Raw genomic sequence first — 19,532 nt, 5'->3', positions numbered from 1 at the left:
ATTGTAAGATTATAAGAAGCAATTATAAATTATTTATTTATAGCATATTATTAAGCGGACTCGGAGCCATCCTTTCTGCACAGAACCCTGTGACAGGATAATTGAACCTGCACAGATGAATAAGCTCTTTACCCGATGTCTATTTAGGGAATACTTCTCGATCCTAAACAATCAGTTATAGACTGTGATGGAATCGTCAATATTTGTTTTCATGGCTGCCAAAAATTATACTTCAAAACAATTTTCAAAACAAAATATTTCGTTTGTTTATATGGTCTAAATTCGAGATGAAAAAACTTCGATTAGACTATCGATACGACAATCAATGTTTTTCATTTTATACACTCGTCACACCGGCGTTGAAAGTTGCGAAAACAGCTCATTACTATTACACAATTTGGTAAAATCAAATATATTAAAAAGAACAAAAATTAAAAATTATTAAAAACAGGCAAGTTGTTGCATTTAGGGACGATTTATAATGTTAAATATCACCTTGTAATACAACATTGATTAAGTTAAAGTGCAAAAGGAAATATGCGATAAAATCCATGAACACAACAAATTTCATTATCAAACTTATTTTAGATATTTGAACCAAAAATATTTATATAAATCTTTATTATAATATTATATTATTATAATATTTTACATAAATAGATTTGTTTTAATATTTTGATAATATTTAATAATGTCATATTTTTCAATGGTGGGAACACTTTATTTTTTGTTATATTTCATATTAGATATCTGGTATTTTGCAGAGGCGAACGCACGGTCACACTGCCAAGTATGCTTCTTCAAATTGTAGCGGCATTTTCACAAAAGCAACGCAGAAAATTCGCGTCACCCATCTGAACATCGTAATAGTTTTAGTTGTTTTCCCATTTAAACCCAGTATTCCAAGTGAAAACTGTGCAACTGGCCGATTTGAGAGCGCTGCTAACTTGTATATATGCCATGGAATTCGATGGGGCAGACAATGGCTTGGGAATGGGAATCGGCGGACGCGGAGTTTTGCGCGAGATCAACAAAAACGATGGCGGCGTTAAGGTAAGCGTAATAACTCAACTTTGGGGCGTGCCCCGTCCCACCGACCATGTGCGATTATGCCAAAACATTCACTTTCTAGCATGTGTACAAGTTGTGCCCCCCCCGCACCCCCCTCTGGAATATAATATATGGGGTAATGGCTCGATCGCAGGCTGTTTCTGTTATTTTCCTTTCCTCGCACATGTACATTGTGTATATTATTTGCTTGCGTGATTTTTATTAACTCCATGGCAGCTGTCGTCGTCAAGAGTACCCCAGTCGTTCAGTGGCCGCCGGACATTGTCCATCCCAAGCTTCCCGATTTCCAGACCAGCCGTAGCTCCACCCCGAAAATGGGCAATAAGCCGGGCAAGACAAAGAGATCGAGGGCCCTGGCCGGAAAATTAACAACAAAGTCAACGGACAACGGGCCAGGGAATCTGGTATGCCAAGAGAAAATCCCATTAAATGCATTATCTGAGGTTGCCGGCCACCTCTTGACATCTTCCGTTCACCAGATGTTGGCCAAACATTATCATAGCAAGTCAAAATAAAATCTGCTAATGAAAATCGCTATTTAGTGCTTATGGTAGCATTTCTCTCTAAACTTACCTACTAATGTGGATCTACTCTTTGCCTATTTTGTTAAATCCATTTTAAAATAGAGCTTCAGTTGAACCAAAAGTCATTAAACTCCATTTCCCCTTTTGCCACCAACGTTGCTCGTTATGGAGGATCTACAGACGCACCCTTGTTGTCTAGATATCTTTTTCGCCTATTTATAGTTTAGTTGCCTTTTCCCCAATATTTGTTTGCTTTATTTCCCCTCATGTGTTGTTGCATAGGATATTCGAATCTCAAACAAAGTTTCCCATTCAATTTTTATAACCCGAGCCACCAGATGCCACGTATAATATTCACGTCTCCGATATACATAAACAAAAATTACGTGTTCGTATAATTTTTGTAAATTGTACATCGGACTAACTAATCATCCAAATATGTTATATGCCTTAGCATATATATATATAAATATTGTAATCTTTCTGTTACTGGTTGGGTTTTTGTTAATCAGTAATGTTTTTAAAAACTAATTTTAATAAACTGTAATGCTTTGTTTTGGGTTCCATTCGAGCTTGATATAATTTGATACCCTCCTTCATTGTATTCGAATTCCCATTGGGTCGCGGATATCTTGTCACCTGTCGCGTATTGCTTGGTTAACGCCAAAGCCAACATCTAACATTTGCCACCTCGTCATGGCCCATCGTGTGGGATTCCGTTTCACTGTCTAGATTTTCTCGCCAAATATGCAAAGTCAGCCGTTGGGCAATGTGGAGCACTTCCTCAATTCGATTCGACTCGACTTGCAGATAGTGCGCCGTGATGCGCAACAATGGCAGTGGGATTGCATGTCACTTGGCATCCACAAGGGTTACACCGTAAAAATATGATAAGCGAAATGCATATCATACTGTTATTTAGAACGATTACAAACCTCCTTAATAAACCAAATACATCAGTATTACCAATATTCCAAACATATTGCAAATATGAATTTTATTTTAAGTAAGATATGTGTTGGGTTCTTTCTTGTTTTTAAATCACAATGTATACAAATTATTGCAAGTGTGGCAGGCTCCTTCAGCTGTTTGGCGAAGACTTTCATTCATTAGCAGTCGACGGTCGCCCTATTTTCGTATTCCCCCGTTTTCTATTCCCCCCTTTGAGTGTTTCGGCTTATTTGCGGTGTCTTGCATTTTTCACTACTGCTTTTGAGTCTGAAGTGAGTCTAAGGCCTGTCTAGTTTTTCAGTTTTCCACTGCAGTTCAGACAAGAAGGTTGTCATCTGGCGCCTGCACTATTGGCATTGCAGTAATTACGTTTCAATTCAGCGGATTATATAAATTAAATTGCATTTGTACGCCCACGCGCACCTAAACGATCGGCGATCAAGCCAATTAGTGTTCTGAGCCCAGTGGAATCTGTTGTCATTTCAAAACTTGACATTAAAAATTTTGAAAAAGTTTTTTTATCGCTAAGTTTGGCTACATATTCGAAAATGTTTTGAAAGTTTAGCTATGCTTCAAAACAATTAGATTCGTGCGAAAGAACTAACTTTATCCATTTTTTTTTGTTCTAATATTGTAATTGCCGACTAACTTAAGTACTGGGAAGAGTCAGCTTTATAAAGAAATGGGGGGTGTGTGTGCTGACAAAGGAAGAACCGCTAGAAACGATCCAAAACCATAGTCATACAAAAACATCCGGATCATTATGTGGATGGCATTCAAACTTTTCGCTCACTCTCTTTCTCTCTCTCTCTCTGTGGCGGTTTCCCACACTCTCTCGCCTTAACCAAAATCATTTGTGCATGTGTGACGCTGAGCGGAGCAAAAAGGCAAATTGAAAACGAAAATATTTTTAAATTGATTTCAAAGACAGACAAGATCGGGAGCCAGCGAGAAGTGTACGCGGCGACGGGTCGCGAGAATCTCGGCAATATTTCCCAATATAATGAAAGAGCGGAAGGCGGAAAATCACAGTAGAGATTTTTCCGAGTAGGCGAGACGGAATCTGTGTCACAACGGAAAACCCGAAAAAAAGTAAAATACACTAAAGGCCAACCAACAAATTCGATCGATCCATCGGTTTATGGAATCAAGTGAACCGTGAACCGTAAATCGTCTTGAAAGTAAATCGTGCGTAGAACATCATGGACTTCATCGCGAACATCATGAAAAGGCCCAAGAGTATCGCCACCACTGGCATTACGACCACTCAGCCAGCGGGCAAGGAAGCCACAGAGGTTGCCAGTCCCGTGGATGATCATCCTTCTCCAAGAGATTGTGATGGAGCTTCACTGATATCCACACACTTGGGCACGCTACTGGAGTCTGCTTCGGAGGATCTGCTGCGATTAGAGGAGCAGCACTGCAGCCTGCTCATGGATCCCAACTCAAATACACCTTCGACCCCCGCAATTAGCAGTGGTAGTAGGGAAACCATCCAGCAACTCTTGAGCGAGATAAACGTCAATTTAAACCAAGTCAGTGCTAACGAAATGGAGCACCTGCAGGCTATGAGTGGCGAGGTATGTCCCCGAAAATACACCTAAGTGTGTGAGTTTGCCCTTATCTCATTTGCCTATTCATACAACACTTCTCAGTCCTTGCAGGGGGTATTTTTATTTTAGACAGATGCTTGTTAAGCAGTAACAAAGATAACTTAGACCATTTTAGGACTGTATACATAAATAGGTATATTTTCGAACAAAATCGTTACGATGTGGGATTATTTGTTTTATAAGTAGGTAAATAATGTTTCCTAATCGTTGAGATAAAACAACTATAACTTTTAGCCAGTATCTGAAGTATCCTACCAAATTTGCAAAACCTCTTTGTTCTTAAATGGTAACTACAAATTGTTTAATTTGTTCATAATTAAATTAATTATCATAATACATAGCTTATGATATTTTTTAAGATTTAGTAAAACTATTTCATAAGTCACCGATAGAATTGAACTTGTCGAATTAATTTATTTCTTAATAATATTCTTTTTCTTAGAAGGTTGTTTAAAAGTTGTAGTTGTTTCTAATTTTTGATTAGTCTCTCACATATGTTTAAATCTGACAAATTCCGATTTTTTTTCTTTGCTGATCATTGTTTTGTCAAGATATTGCGCTTCAAAAATTATAATTTAAAATTGCGTTGCAATTTATTAAATCTCTTGGCTAAAATTTGTGCAATCTAGAGACATGTGAACTGTTGTGACAGCCAACTTAAATCAGTTTGTTAAAATTTTGGACATACAGAATAGGATGGTATAATATTCCAAAACAAATTTGTTTTAAAAGAGTCACTTTATTACTTTGATTTGTAAAAAGAAATAATGTTTTAAGATGCTATGTTTTTCGTAAAACAATCTTAGCCTACGATTAACGATTTAATATAAAAATTGGGTTTGGTCTGAGTTTGGATCTAATTTTCATTTCGTTTCTTATGTAAGTTTCTCTGGCTAATTTGCCTTCACCCCAATCCATTTTTTTTATGGGGACGCGCCCATTTTCACGTCTACGCTGACTTTAACCTTGCCGCAATAATCGTACTATAATGCGCCCTAATTAAATTCCGTGTGTAGAACATTGCACCCAAACCCTGAATAGTCGGAAAACTGGCCGGACCCGGGCCGGCCGCATTGAATCCGCCGCATATTCAGATGTTTATTTCGCACTGCACAAAAGCTGACGCCGACCCAGATCCACCTTCATCTCCCCACCATATGCCGCACAATTCCGTTTGCCCGCCTTCTTTCCATATCCCCGGTTTCCCATGTCTTGGCTTGCTTTTAAATTAATGACATTTGATTTGCTTGGCGAATGACCGACTGCGACGAACATTTCGAAGGTGTGCTCTTACTTGGCGTGGCGTTATTTGTTCTATTCAAACATATATTTTTTATATATTTCTCCCAGAAGAAAGCAAAAAATGAACTAACTTATATTTCCCAAACAAAAACTACTTACTAACAATATTGATATTACATTTTCGGGATCCCTTCAGATGCCAAGTTGTTTGTAATTTCTTTCATATCGATGATTGGGTGGACGCGCAAAAGTTTTACCTGATCTAACATTAGCCCATTTGTACAAAAACTAGGTAAAGGGCATTTTGTGTCTAGAGCAGTCCGCCGTAAATACAGATGGGACCAATTTCTTTCACCAGCCGAGTCCCTCACTCAAACAACGTGTCAACAATTCTTAATTAAATGCCCAAACAGCTGTTGTCTGTGTTCATCTTCATTATCCCATCCTCATCATTGCTTGTTTACGTTTTTCGACTGCCAAATTTGGATTATGCTTATTTTACTCTACAGAGTCCGTGTTATTAATTTTCATAACTTTTCTTTCAAATCATGTCTCACGCGATGCACAATTTGCAATTAATTTTTATGCATTTTCTGTCTTTTTCATTTGGCAGCTGAATCCGCTGGCGGTGAAGCCCAGTCCCAAACCATCAAGCATGGAGCAGCAGAAGGCTCTAGCCGCTGCTCTGGGCCATCAGACGGCGGCAACAGGTTGCCCCAAGCTGGATGCGGATGCGGTTCCTAAGTTTGGAGGTCTTCCCGAGTTCGACGAGTCGCAAATCCCGGATCTGGCTTCATTAAACACCCAAATGGAGGGTGAGTAAGCCCATGAACAGTTAATGCATCCCATTTAAGCTTAACACTTTTTTATTTTTTAATTTGAAATAATTAATAACATTTTACTTTACATAAAGAAACGCCACTAGGGATTTGTTTTCAATGTTTATACCCTTGCAGAAAGTGTTATAACTTCAGACAGTAATAAAAACATTCCAGGCTCTTTTAGTTTATATATTCTTGCATCACTAGGGGAGTCAATCTGGCCAATCTAGTCTCTCAGTTTTATAGCCATGCGGATGAAAATTTCCAATAACTAGGAACAATCAGAAAAATAATTAAAAAACAAATATAACTTCTTTAATTTACACTTCAGGATACAGAAGTGGTTTACTATTTAAGAATTACGGTTTTAAATTTTATTTAACCGATCGAAAGAAATCAACAGAAGATCTACATAGATTTATCGCTTCTTACATATATATATATATAAATTTTGTAGTGTAGTCGTTTTATTGAATATTTTACTTTTGTAATAGCTGCAAAGGTATAAAAACTTTTGCTTGCCAAAGCTTAATGTTCTTGTTATTGGCTTCCTTAATGTTGTTAGGTCTTAATTAATTAATTAATTAATTAATTAAGTCTGATACAAATATCGTTTTTAATGTAAAGTAAAAGTATTTTATTTCTTCATGTTGTGTCATGTAATTCAATATAAATTATAATCCACATATTCATTAGAATAAACAATTAAAATTAACCTTTTTTTTTTCTTTTACAGCCCATTTAAAATCGAATCTTACGGATTCTGATTGTTTTGTGGAGTGTTTATCGCTTCATAGCGAGCGGTATACTGGAGATCGCTCCGAGTTGGAGGGCTATTCGAGTGCCCTCAACGATGTGTTGGAGCAGCAGTTGTCTATGACCTCGACTGGCACACTTGAGAACGAATTTCAAGATCCTTTGGCGGTTAGCCAGCACAACAACGTCAGCTATGAAGCCATGGATGTGGATGATATCAATGAAACCATGGAAATGTTAAAGGATGTCCTGGGACCCGAAGATCATCAACTATTGCAAGAGCAGTTGCTAACCGAATCTCAGCGAGTTTCAGAGAAGGTTCCAGTGCAGTTTCATGAAAATCTGGAGCTGGAGAAGATAGGTGAGATCTCGATTCTGCAAGGCGATTTGGATACACAAAAGGAACTCAAGAGTCAATTGGAAAAATCGCCTTTAAAAGAACAAGGACAGCCGGAAGATACTAGCGTACCAGCCCCGTGCGAGACAGAGGAAGAACATTTTAAAAGGAAGGAAGGGAAGCTGGAGAATTTAGACAAGGAAACAGAGCGGCTAAATCAGGAACAGGAAAAACAGGAGTTTCATAAAGAGCCACAAGCGATGATGGAGGCAAAACAACCTCAGGAAGATAAGCAGTCTGAAATTCCTCAGAGTCTTCAAGAATTAAGAGAAATTGAAGAGGATCCCCTAGTACATCCTAATCAGGAGCAGGCAACTCCGGTGCCAGTAGAAACAATAAAGAGGAATGAGTTGGAACTAACTAACCTGGAGCAAAATGCATCACCAGCTTTTGAAGCCACCGAGGATAGAATTGCTGGTGAGGAGTTTGAGCCCATGGAAGTGGATGTCTCTATGCAAGTGGAGGAGGCCACGGTGATAAGGTCACCTCAGCAGCAGCAATTGGAATCCCAGGCACCTATTTCACCTTCCCCCCACTTAGAGGTTAAGGAAACGGCTCCATTACCTCAACCTGCCCACGAACATCGAACTGAGCAGAAAACTGTAGTGACAGAAGAACCATTAAAAAGGATTCAAATGGAGCCGTCAGAAGCAACGCTCCCAGCAGCACCTCGATCACCCACACTTCAAGCGAAATTTGAAGATCTGCCCCTTTCTCCACCCATACCCACGCATCGGCCAAAGACAGCAGAGGAACTAGAGTTCCTAGCTCTGAAGGAGCTGCCATTGCCCGATGATGTATCTGAAGACAACTTGAATGTACCGATGCAGGAGGTGGAGAGGGTTGTTGAAAAGGTGCTAGAGAAGGAGCCACCACATCACCGACCGCCAGTGGTGGCAGTCACGCCGACTAAGATGCGATCTATTTCGCCCCTGTCTTTGGATATGGGTGGTAATAACATGGCAAACAACTCGGCACCCACCTCACCTAGTTTCCCCATCAGAGGACCAGCGGAGAAACCCCACCATTTCCCACGCTCTCCAAAAGCTCCTCCAGAACAGGAGGATATGCCTTACTTGGAAGAGGCTGTGGTAGAACCATCCTTGGATCGAAAGCAAAGCATATTTGATGCTGGAGTCATCGCTAAGGCACCAGTGGTCATCGAGGTAACGCAACCAAGTCCAGAGAAGCAGGCACACCTTAACGAAACCTTGCCCATGAGCGATCTTTCGCCAACACCCTCGAATGGAACTTTCGACAGCGGGATGACAATGCAGGACAAACCAGTGTCGGACACGGAAGATAACGAGAATTCTCTTGGATCTGCCGATAATAATCAGCGGCTAACTTTTTCTGTGATTCAGTCAACGGCGGAAAACGAGGAGGTCAAGTCTCGTAGGACTTTCTGTATGGAAAAGGAAAACCCACGCCGCACCTTTTGCGTGGAGCAGAATGCATCCCCAGCGATGGAGGCCACCGAGGATATCCTGGCTGGTGACGCCATGGATGTTGATATCTCCATGCGTGTGGAGGAGGTAACCGTCACTAAATCACCTCAGCAAAATCGAAAGGAATCCCATGCACCTGTCATAACTTCACCACCGATTCCCACCCATCAAAATCTAAAGAGAGCTCCGATCCATGAGATGAATTCGCCAACGTCACCACTGGGAAATGCTACCGTTGTCCTGGAGGAGCAGGCCCTGTCCGCCAAGGAGCAGGCCACTCTAAGCGCCAGCGATGAGAAGGACGATGTTTTTGTAGAGCACTTTGGTGCTATATCTCCTGTGTCGGATGACATGTTCAAGACGCCGCAGTTTACCAGCAGCGGCTTCCAGAATCAAGCCAAGATGAAGGCGAATTCTACTACTTTTTCTACCGAAAACGGAGGAAAAGCTGCTGTTGTGCAAAGCAGGCAGCGAGGTGGTGCAGCTGGCGAGGAGGCGGAGTTTTTTGACGCTGAATTCAAGGATGGCGCCAGCAACCAAAACTGTAAGTCAATAGCCTTTATTTTCTTTGCAAAAAATGTGTCAATAGATGTCAACGCAGTCAAACTTCTTTAGCAGAGCCTAAATTTATGTGCATTGTTTTATTTATAACATATATACATAGATTTAAATTTTGCAAGTGTTTTAACATTTTGGCTAAAGGAATTTTTTCACTCATACGTACTGTTCCCTTTGATCAAATCATTTATTATTAATTATTTAAATATTTTTAAATTTTAAATTTTTTTTTGGCAAAACTTAAAAACAAATTTATTGCACACCAAAATCGACCATGTAAAATGCTTAGAGTAAGGTTTTTAAGCAGAACGCTTTTTGAGAAACACATTTAGAACAAGAAAGAAAGCAAACTTCGGCAAGCCGAAGTTCATATACCCTTGCAGCTATTGCATGAATTAAATACTTTTGAAATATTTAAATTATGATTTACTTGAGTATATGCTGAAAAACATTGAAACTATGATAATTTGCAGCTCAATTATTAGATAGTTATTTTATATATTTTTATTATTTCTATGGGAGCTATATGATATAGACGTCCGATTTTGATAAAATTTAAACCATAATTCAGAAATAAATAAACATTACCATATGTTGAAGAACTAAACAAAATATTAAAAAACAGAAAAGTTATAATTTTTTTTCATTTATTTTTCCGATTGTTCCTATGGGAGCTATATGCTATAGTCGTCCGATTTTTATGAAATTTAAACCGTAAATCTGAAATATTTTACCATAACTAAATGTCGAAGAACTAAACAAAAAATTAAAAAACAGCAAAGTTATAATTTTTTTTCATTTATTTTTCCGATTGTTCCTATGGGAGCTATATGCTATAGTCGTCCGATCCGGCTCGTTCCGACTTATATACTACCTGCAATAGAAAGACAACTTTTGGGAAAGTTTCATGCAGATAGCTTTAAAACTGAGAGACTAGTTTGCATATAAACGGACGGACAGACGGACAGACTGACAGACGGACAGACGGACGGACAGACGGACATGGCTAGATCGACTCTACTAGTGATGCTGATCAAGAATATATATACTTTATAGGGTCGGAGATGTCTCCTTCACTGCGTTGCAAACTTCTGACTGAAATTATAATACCCTCTGCGAGGGTATAATAATACCGTTCGCAATTAAAAATCGGGCGTAGCTTTGAACAGCTCTAAAAAATGTATTGACTTATTATATTTTTCTTTAACTGCAAGGATATAGATATAAACTTAAGATTGCCAAAGTTAACTATAAATTATGACTTCCCAAAGCCCTTCATTTCGTGCTAGAGAAGTTTGACCATTGTTGCTTTCAACGGAGGTCCCACTGTGCTCTTGCGTCCTTTGCATGTTCGTGACCCTAGCTCATCAGCCATTACAAAAACCCCAGCACTCATAAACTTGTGAACTTGAAATATTATAGCGGCATGAACTCGAAAACCTAAAGTTCCTCCATCGTCTGCATGGAGTCTATCGCGGCGATATCTACATAACTGTAAAAATAAACCCGGCACACATGCAAGGCAATGAACCTGAACTTCAAATCGGGAAGGGGAACACTCGCGGGTGAAATGTGCAAACAAAAACAATTCGGACCCCACAATTAGTAGCATAATTTTTTTTTTCAATGGCAACCTATGGAGTGTAGGAAATGATTCCTTGCTTTAATGTTTTATGTACATTTGTATGTCTGCACGTTTGGTTTGTGTTTCCTGGTTTTGTTGTTGCTGAAAATGCAGGTTCTTACTCTCTGATATGGCATTACGCGGTATCTTGCTCGCCGCTCCCACTCAATGATTTCTCTCTTCTGCTATTACGACTCTCTCCTTTCCCCAGTGCTCTCTGTCTCTCTTGAAGCCCTTATCAGCAAAATATCGTACGCGAATATAAATAATGCGGGTAAAATGTAGAAGCACTTCGTGCGCTGTGACGTCACTTTGTCTAATTGAAGAAACCCTGTCAGTTTGTGCTGTTTTTTCGTCAGCTCGAAGACTTTGCCTGAGTATTAGTGCCCTGATGAGCGCATTTATATTTTTGTTTAATTACCACAGCTTAATGGGGAATTTGATAATTGCCCACTTATGCAACAGAAATCATTTCGTTTAACTTTGTTTATATTTTGAAAGAAATATGCAAATTACATTGGCAATGTCCAGAGTTCTCCAACGATTTCCATTAAATATTCAAAAAGTATTTAATGTTGGCGCTATAGCGCCAAACGATAAAGTTATCGCTGACTAGGAAAATGCATCTCTGACTATCTCCCACACAGACATGAGCAACAGAAAAGTGAGTTCTCACTCTCATCATTCATATGTTGTATGGTTAGTGATAGAGGCAACAGTACAGCACAGTGTGGACTCGCTAAATAGACCGCTTTGAGTTTGAGTTCAGTCATCTCTGAATTTCATGGGAAGCAGGAAGATTCAAGAATATAGCTAGAAATTCGGAAATGGACATGTAGGCTATTAAGATCTTTTAAGCATTTAAAGTGTATTTTTAGTTTATTGCAATTATATGGTTCACATGTATATAAGCTGCAAGATTGCTTTTAGGTCGTTTAAAATCAGCTTTAGCAGCCGACGTTTATTTCAAACTTTATAAGTTTCATACTGTTCAAAGCTCTTTAAAAATGCTGTTAAAATTAAAATCAGGCCACTTAAAAACGTTTTGGCCAATTGACTAATCTAGTTGTTAAGTGTCTTTTTTATCGACAACTCACTGTAACTCACCGTCAGCTCTCTCCCACTTACACAAAGAGCATAGGAATTCAACTTAGAACTCGGCCATGCACTTTTCAGCCCCCTCTCTACTGCAGCAGAGCGAGAGAGTCAGGCAGAGGGGTCTGTGGGGTGGGATGGGGCACAACTCCAAACAGACAACGTGTACACAACGCTCTCTCTTTCGCACTTGCTCTCTCTGCGCACTTGCTGACTGCTGAATACGCGTCACTGTCCCCACACTCCAGTCAGAATTCAGGCTCGTCCGTTCGCCCTCTCGCTCGCACGCGTGCGTGCGCTGGTTTTCTTATTGGACTCAGGGAGAGAAGTGTAAGCAATAAGAAATTCCATTTCAGTTAGTTTTCAACATTTGACGTCGCTATATCCATCGGTACCCTACTGCTGTTTAATCCTAGGACTGCTTAATCGGGAAATGTAAATTTAAAAAACACAAAATAAGATTTATTCGTTTATTTGCTGTAGTTAGAGATGAAAAACTATATGCTGGCTTACGACAAGTGCTAGAAATCGGAAAAGTAACTAGCAGCTGTGCAGAAAGAAAACAACAAATAAGCATAAATAAAGCCAGAAGACAAGTCTCCGAAGTCGCTAAGAAAAAAAACGTACGCGAGAGTGAGAGCGTGAAACTTCATTGTGTGATTTGCTTTGCGTATAAATGTATTTTTGAACATTTACATGTGGGTGTTTTTTGAGCGCTGCGTGGTCACGGTTAACAATGTTATGTGAATAGCTGTGGAAAATCTTGAAAATGCAAATCTTGTCAAAGACACGCAATTAAACTGCAGCGTAATGAAAAGCTGCTCTCTCGCTCCTCTGCTCTCTCTCTCTCTCTATTTCTCTTCTCCTTCAATCAACCCACTTTCGGAAACCATTTGTCGATTGCATAAAATGACTCACAACTCTTCGTTTCCCTTTGTTTTGTTTTGGTCCGCGGCTTGGAAATCTGAAAAATGCATAAAAATAATGCTATGTACTTGCCAACCTATAGTTGTGACCTGCATTTAATATCTGGGCCTGCCCGGGTTTCCTACTATTTTTAAAGCCAACCATCGCTGGGTTTCACATTTGTTTATGTACTCTCCATTCCATGTCCAAGTGCACTGGAAGAAAAAGATCCACCTTGGTTCTAAAATTTTCTTATGTTGTCGTTGCTCGGTTTGATTTGTTAAGCCAATAAAAAAGGATATTTGTGTTCTTTATAGTTTAAAAAAATCTTAGATCAAGTTCAGAAATATAGTCAATTCACAAATTCTGTTAAGTTGGAACTCAGCGCCCGGTAAAGTTGTAAATATGTAAAACACCTTCAAAATATTTAGTTTCTATCGAGTTTGTTACATCTTTATTTGTTTCGTCTTATAATGGGTTATCCTAAATCTTAAAAGTATCAAATTTGTTTCGTGTGTAGGGTGAAAACAATAATGCGGCTTCTGTGCAGAACAGGCACACCTCATTTTCGTGCCCCTCGGGATCTGGGTCTGGGGTTCAGGGGGTTACATGGGGAGGGACACTCGTTTGAGTCATGCAATATCTTATTTTCTTATTTGTCATTGTTTTTCCTTCGTTCTTTTGGTTTTTTTTTTTCAACGTGTCAACCGAAAACGGATTGCTGGAGAAAGGAAATTTGTTTAAGACAACTTTTTCATAACCCTAGAATGAATTTTTTTACCCGTTACTAACAGATTAAAAGGCTTATTAATCAGTGTAAAAGTATTTAAAGGCAGAGTAAGAGATTCAAAATTAAAATGTTTAGAAGCAGCATCACATCAAAACATCGAGTTAAAATTGTCCGAACAGTATAAAATCTTACAGGTATATTGTATATAAATGCTGTTTAAAAAAAAAGTCAGATTGAAAAAAAACTCATTGGAGTTAAACCCGTAAAATGAAGACTGCTCAAAACTGATAGTGAACGTATTAAATCGAGCCAACAAAGTTATTAGAGATAAAGAATAATACGTGATAATTATGATAGTAGAAACAGAAATTAATAGTGGTTAAAAATGTCAATTAGATGCAATCAAAGAAATTAGAAACTGTGATCTGGGAAAGGCTATGTCATGGATGTTATTTAATTGGAATTACAGTTAAACTTTCTTAACGAGTCATAAAGAAATGAAAACTCGTGTGTTGTTTAGAGCTAAAAATACAAATACAATTTAGGTTTCCCTAGCACTTATTTTTCTTAGTTTCCATGTCAAGCCCTTATGCATTGCCTTTTTTAGGGGCGTTTTACCCATTCCCCTTTTTCTACATATGTATGTGCTTTGCTGCTGTATCATGTACCCAATATTGGTCCATTTCTGATGAGAGGAGGCCTAACAACCTTGACGTTGATTTGAATTAAACTGAGTAGAAGCCGAAATATAGCCATGAAAACCAGTGACTAACGTATGTTTTTGTATTTTTTCTTCTTTCCTCACAAACACCAAATTGCACGCGCATGCACTCATCTAAACATACCCATATACACCCAACGAACACCATCCACAGTAATACTGAACTCATCAGATTTTGATTATTTGTACACAAAAGGCAGCAATAATGCGCCCATCGATCGCAGTTCGCTGCTGCTGAAGTTTGATCCGCTTCTTGGAGCCCCCGTTCCCGTTAATCACCCAAATCAGCAGGAACAGACACTTTTGAATATTCTGGGATCAAACCAGAACCAGAATCAGAACAGAAACCTCAGTCCCACATTGGAGGAGCACGAGACAAGTGGTGGTAACCAGTCGTTTGGAATCGAAGCAAGTGCCAAAGATACCGCCAAAAAGTTGGATTTTAAGCCACCTGTGGATAGGACAAAAGTAAGTTAAACCCAATTTTTGTCATAATTTAATTGTTAAAATGTTTCATGATTTGTAATTCGATTTATTTATCCACAGAAGCATGTTAAAATGAGTGTGGACGTCATTGATAACGATTGCAACAAAACCTTCGATAATTCCAAGTGAGTAACAGGCGGATGAGTGATTTGGGTACATATGTTATCAATTTTTTTTCATTTCAGCCTTAATACGGAGGACAAGTCCCATAACTACAACAACATGGATGAGCTAGAGAAGAAAATCAAAAATGAAGTGTATGTGTATGCTAAAAATAAAAACTATAACCGACTAAATATATGCTCTATTCCAGAACAAGGTCCGAAGACATTGAAAAGAAGCTGAAGGAGGGAGAACAACGCGAGGAAGCGCTGATCAAACGTATAACAGAAAAGGATAAAATTAATGCAAAACTGAAGTGAGTCAAGTCTATCTGTTAAATGGTGGATATAAAAAAATCTTAAAAACCATTTCTTAAGCGTACACAATTTAAAAAAGATTTATTTCGACGATAACACAGAATGAAAGAGCTTAGACTTTGTGAAAGTTGCTTTCTTGAGGTGCAAGAGTAAATCATTGCAAATGAAACGTATATAATCATCGGATCAAATATTGTGTATATATTTCGATTTAAATTTATTACTATTTAAGACTACAAAAACTATTATATTTGACACTTATTTTTGGAATTTTTGTCAGCTAACGATTAAATATAAAATTAAAAACATAACTATATTAAAGACGTAAACAATTTCAGGTTCACGATTGAATTATTTAAATAGCTTTCCTTTATTTAATTTATTTACTGCACCACTTTGTCTTTAATCGTATTATTTATTCCAAAATGGATTCACGCATAAATATTTGAAAAGGCTTAATATAAAATGTAATATTTTAAAGTATTCCAGGACTATAAATATGAATTCTTCATGTGTATAAAGCCTCGTGATGCTGATTAGGAATATATATTCGTTATTGGGATGAAAATGGAGCCTTCTTAACCTTTTAAATATTTGACCTCTGCAAGGTTACGAGTATTATAAATTGTTATTGGTGTTGGTACCCCTAGAGTCCTTTTACAGGTCTATAAAAAAATATCGTAAAAAAATCTGCTCACAGAAGCTGCAGTTTCAAAATAAGTTTTACTTTTAATAACAAAATAAAAATCAGCAACAATTATTTTTGAGTTTTAAAACGGGTCAGCTCAAACGACTCATGTCAAATATTTCTGGAAAGGCAAACGTTACTGTCTAATTCTCGTTTAATTTAATTAGTTTTCTCTTATAGAAAATATTAATTTGTCCATTGAAAATAGGAGTCTTTAGGAACTCATTGCGGAAGGCTTCAGCTGAAAAATTCACGGTCTTATCTTGTGATATAAGAATAAATGTTAACTATTTCATCTATTTTAAAAAAGATAATAACGATGTCTATCATAGAAATTTAAAACAAAAACAATGAAGATATATCTCCAATTTTTTTTGACAGTTTTTCTACGCAGTCCATGATTTCATGAGCTTTTGATTCCAAATGCCCCTTTATTTCGAATAGTTTGTCTTGAAAATCTGGGAGGAGAGCTTTTTGAAGCGAACATTTTTGCGGGCTTATTTACTATAGCTACTTTGCTGAATGCGGTCTCTATGTATATTGGGACATGTACATGTATTGGTATATGTACAAGGCAGCATGTCATATCGCTTCCAAAATTTATAAAATTCAAAAAAGTTATACAGCTGCCTTTTTGCCGAACGAAAAGTTTAATTTTTAATTTTGTTTTTTTTTTTCAAAATCAATTAGGGTATAGCCGTTTTATAAAATTGTACATTTCAGTTGCTCGAAGTTTGTTTAATTTTTTGATAATATTTTTTAATCTACCGTAAAGAATAATAAGTAAATAAGTGATCGTTTGCCATCCTTATATTGAAAGGGGCAGGATCTCAAGAATCGCGATCATAATCATTTTAAATGATTAAACGACAAGATAAACAGATTGTTATATTTGTGAAACAAAAAAAAAATATTAAATATATATGTTATCTGTATTTTGCAGCGGCGTCATTGAGGCGTATGAGAAGGCCATTGCGGAGCTGATTAGTGAGAAGGAGCAGCAGGCGCAGCTGCACGAGCGGCAGATGCAAGAAGTGCAGGCAGACCGGGATGCCAATTACCATCACTTAACGTCGCTGGAAACGACGTTCTCCGATCTGCATGTGTAAGTAATATCTCAACGGAGATAGTAATTTTTCTTTGGATAATCTACTTACCGCGGTGTAATTGTAGGAAATATGAGAAGAGCAAGGAGATGACCTCACAGCTCAAAAGCAACGAGGAGTCGCTTCTGGCAGAGCGGAAGCAGATGATGGACAATCTGCGGTTGCAGGAGCAGCGGTACGACAAGATGAAGAATCATGCCATGCAGCAGCTGGAAATGTAAGCTATTTGATATCTTTTTATAGGCCTTTACCTAATACTCTTCCCCCAACCAGTGCAAATAAAAAGCTAGATACCTACGCGAGGGAGCATGCGGACGAGTCGAAAAAACTGAAAGCTTTACTCAAGAAGGAGGAGGTCTCACGGGTTTCCATGGCGGAGCAACTGCAGCAGAAGTCGCGCGAGAACGCCGATCTGCTCAAGATTTGCGAGGAGCTCATCTACGGCAAGGGACAAGGTGGTAGTAGTTAAACTCAACCCGCGGGTTGCCCGGAATGTATTTTATATGTTGCTGTAAAATCGCACACACCCTCATCACAACACTCTCTCATCCGGCATGTGGAGCCCATCTTGCAGCATGTCCGTAGATCTGTAACAGCGCCTCTATCATCGTCATCTCCATTTGTATCATGGTGTAATAACTGCTCGGTTGCGTGCTCTTAACTGAATAAGAAAATGCAAAAGCACAATTGTATCATTTTGCCTACTCCACTACTGTTGAATTTCAAGATATACAACATCTAACGATCCGACGCATATTATACTTTTTCTAGATTTTTAGTTGACCCGTAAACACTCACTCACACAAGTCACAGGCAGACCCATTGCGTTCCGTTTTGAGTTCCACTCGCCTTACGGGTCTGGTTGCCCGGCATATGTTACTAATTCTCTATCGAATCTGTCTACTGATTTATGTTCTATGATATTACCTGGCGGTGAGTTCTGCCCGAGAACTGTATTGCGTTTGTTTGGTTTAGAAATTGGCCAGCGAGCAAATCGATAATGTGCAACGGCAGCTAATTCAACATAAAAATGCAAATTATAGTGAACAGCGTTTGCTTGAGGCGCGCCTTTATTAATTGTTTAAGTTTAAATTTAGTTTAATTTAATTGAAAAAAATGTAAAAGTCGTACTAAGAATAACTCTGTATTACATACTAGTACTAAAACAAGAAAGCGTAAAAAACAAGAATCATTCAAAATACACGCAAAAAAAATTTATTTATGCATAAAATACCTTTTTGTTTGCTTCGTGAAACGCTTGAAATTAGATTTGCCCAAAATTGGAGGAGCTTGCCTTATGGGACTAAAACACAGTGAAACAAACCGAATGAGCTGAAAGCCCACACCATTTTCATTTATACATTTTTCCATTACAATTTTTTTTTAATTTTTAAAAATTGACTTGTTGCAATATATAAAATTGCTTTTGATGAAAATTGTAGCTTAATAAAAATAGGTCATGTGTAGGGCTTTTTTTATTCGACATATGTAAAATTCAAAATTTATTTATACTGCGAGCACGAGCCAACTCTTAAATTAATTATAAACACTTTCATCTTGCCAAGCTTTACGAACAGCACAACACCAGTGAACCCGTTGAGAACTCTTAATGAATTTTACTTCCATTTATGACATTTACTGTACTCTAAGAACAAAATAAAATTGTTGATCACTCAAAAGGGAAGTGAAGAAAAAACAAATGGAGAATTGTATACAAATTTGTACCCAGTCCATATATTCAGAAAAAATGCTACTTCATAATATATACAGCAAACATATATATTTTTCTAAAGTAGAAAACACAGACGAAACACTGAGACACACACATGCGCTTTTAGGGATCGTTTTCGAGGAAAGCCCGGAATAAAATATGTAGTTTGACATTTGAAATCAAATGGATAATATATCAATGCGCTGTAAAAACACATTAATAGTATTAAAACATGCCAGCACATATGACTTACGATGTGCTGAGCATGTAATGTACGTAAAGGTGATCGAACGAGTTGCATAATTCAATAAATAAAATATGTAATTGCAATAAACCCGAAACGTTTGATTTGGATTCCGTTGATTTATTTTAGGCTTATAAAAGTAATTTGATGCTTGTACGAGGGCATTAATGTTGAGAATGATGTTTTACGTAGCAAGCTTTTGGGGATTTTGTTAACTGTTATTATTCGAAAACATTTTGTTAGGATAATTAGCAAAAATGCTTACAATGGAGTGTATAATTTATATTAAACGGCAGTTAGCAGATGTTATTAAATGAAAACCAAATTGTTGCAAACTTTTTATAAGTAAATTATTTTATATCTCATACTTAGGATAACGCAAAAACTATTAAAATGCGATAAAAATGGTAAGCCGGTGAGG

The 19,532-nt window shown here is 37.8% G+C and overlaps 1 protein-coding gene across 6 annotated transcripts; it reads left to right on the top strand.

The window, feature by feature from the left end:
- The first annotated feature begins 818 nt into the window (after positions 1-818).
- On the top strand, positions 819-19,201 carry LOC108141124. 6 transcript variants are annotated; one of them, XM_017264340.2, is made up of 11 exons: positions 3,483-4,126; positions 6,015-6,216; positions 6,959-9,367; positions 14,612-14,925; positions 15,004-15,068; positions 15,129-15,200; positions 15,257-15,361; positions 16,994-17,155; positions 17,224-17,373; positions 17,430-17,611; positions 17,928-19,201. In XM_017264340.2, exons 1-11 carry the CDS (start codon positions 3,749-3,751, stop codon positions 17,933-17,935), a joined length of 4,047 nt encoding a protein of 1,348 aa, XP_017119829.1. In that variant the 5' UTR covers positions 3,483-3,748; the 3' UTR covers positions 17,936-19,201. The 6 variants fall into 6 exon arrangements, with proteins under 6 accessions (XP_017119832.1, XP_017119831.1, XP_041565122.1 ...); XM_017264343.2 differs by lacking the exon at positions 3,483-4,126 and adding an exon at positions 819-1,053 and having other exon boundaries at positions 14,654-14,925; positions 17,430-19,201; XM_017264342.2 differs by lacking the exon at positions 3,483-4,126 and adding an exon at positions 819-1,053 and having other exon boundaries at positions 17,430-19,201.
- The last annotated feature ends 331 nt before the right edge of the window (positions 19,202-19,532 follow it).

The sequence above is a fragment of the Drosophila elegans genome, unplaced genomic scaffold (assembly GCF_018152505.1).
Source record: "Drosophila elegans isolate 14027-0461.03 unplaced genomic scaffold, ASM1815250v1 contig_476, whole genome shotgun sequence".
Classification (NCBI taxonomy): domain Eukaryota; kingdom Metazoa; phylum Arthropoda; class Insecta; order Diptera; family Drosophilidae; genus Drosophila; species Drosophila elegans.
The sequence above is the reverse complement of the archived record's forward strand: the minus strand, read 5'-3'. Positions and strand labels throughout refer to the sequence as shown.

Excerpts from the sequence above, each read along its gene's own strand:
- LOC108141124 (XM_017264339.2), top strand. The coding sequence starts at position 3,749 with ATGGACTTCATCGCGAACATCATGAAAAGGCCCAAGAGTATCGCCACC. Across the intron at positions 6,217-6,958 it reads ATTAAACACCCAAATGGAGG|CCCATTTAAAATCGAATCTT; the intron begins GTGAGTAAGCCC and ends TTTCTTTTACAG. Across the intron at positions 17,374-17,429 it reads GCCATGCAGCAGCTGGAAAT|TGCAAATAAAAAGCTAGATA; the intron begins GTAAGCTATTTG and ends TCCCCCAACCAG.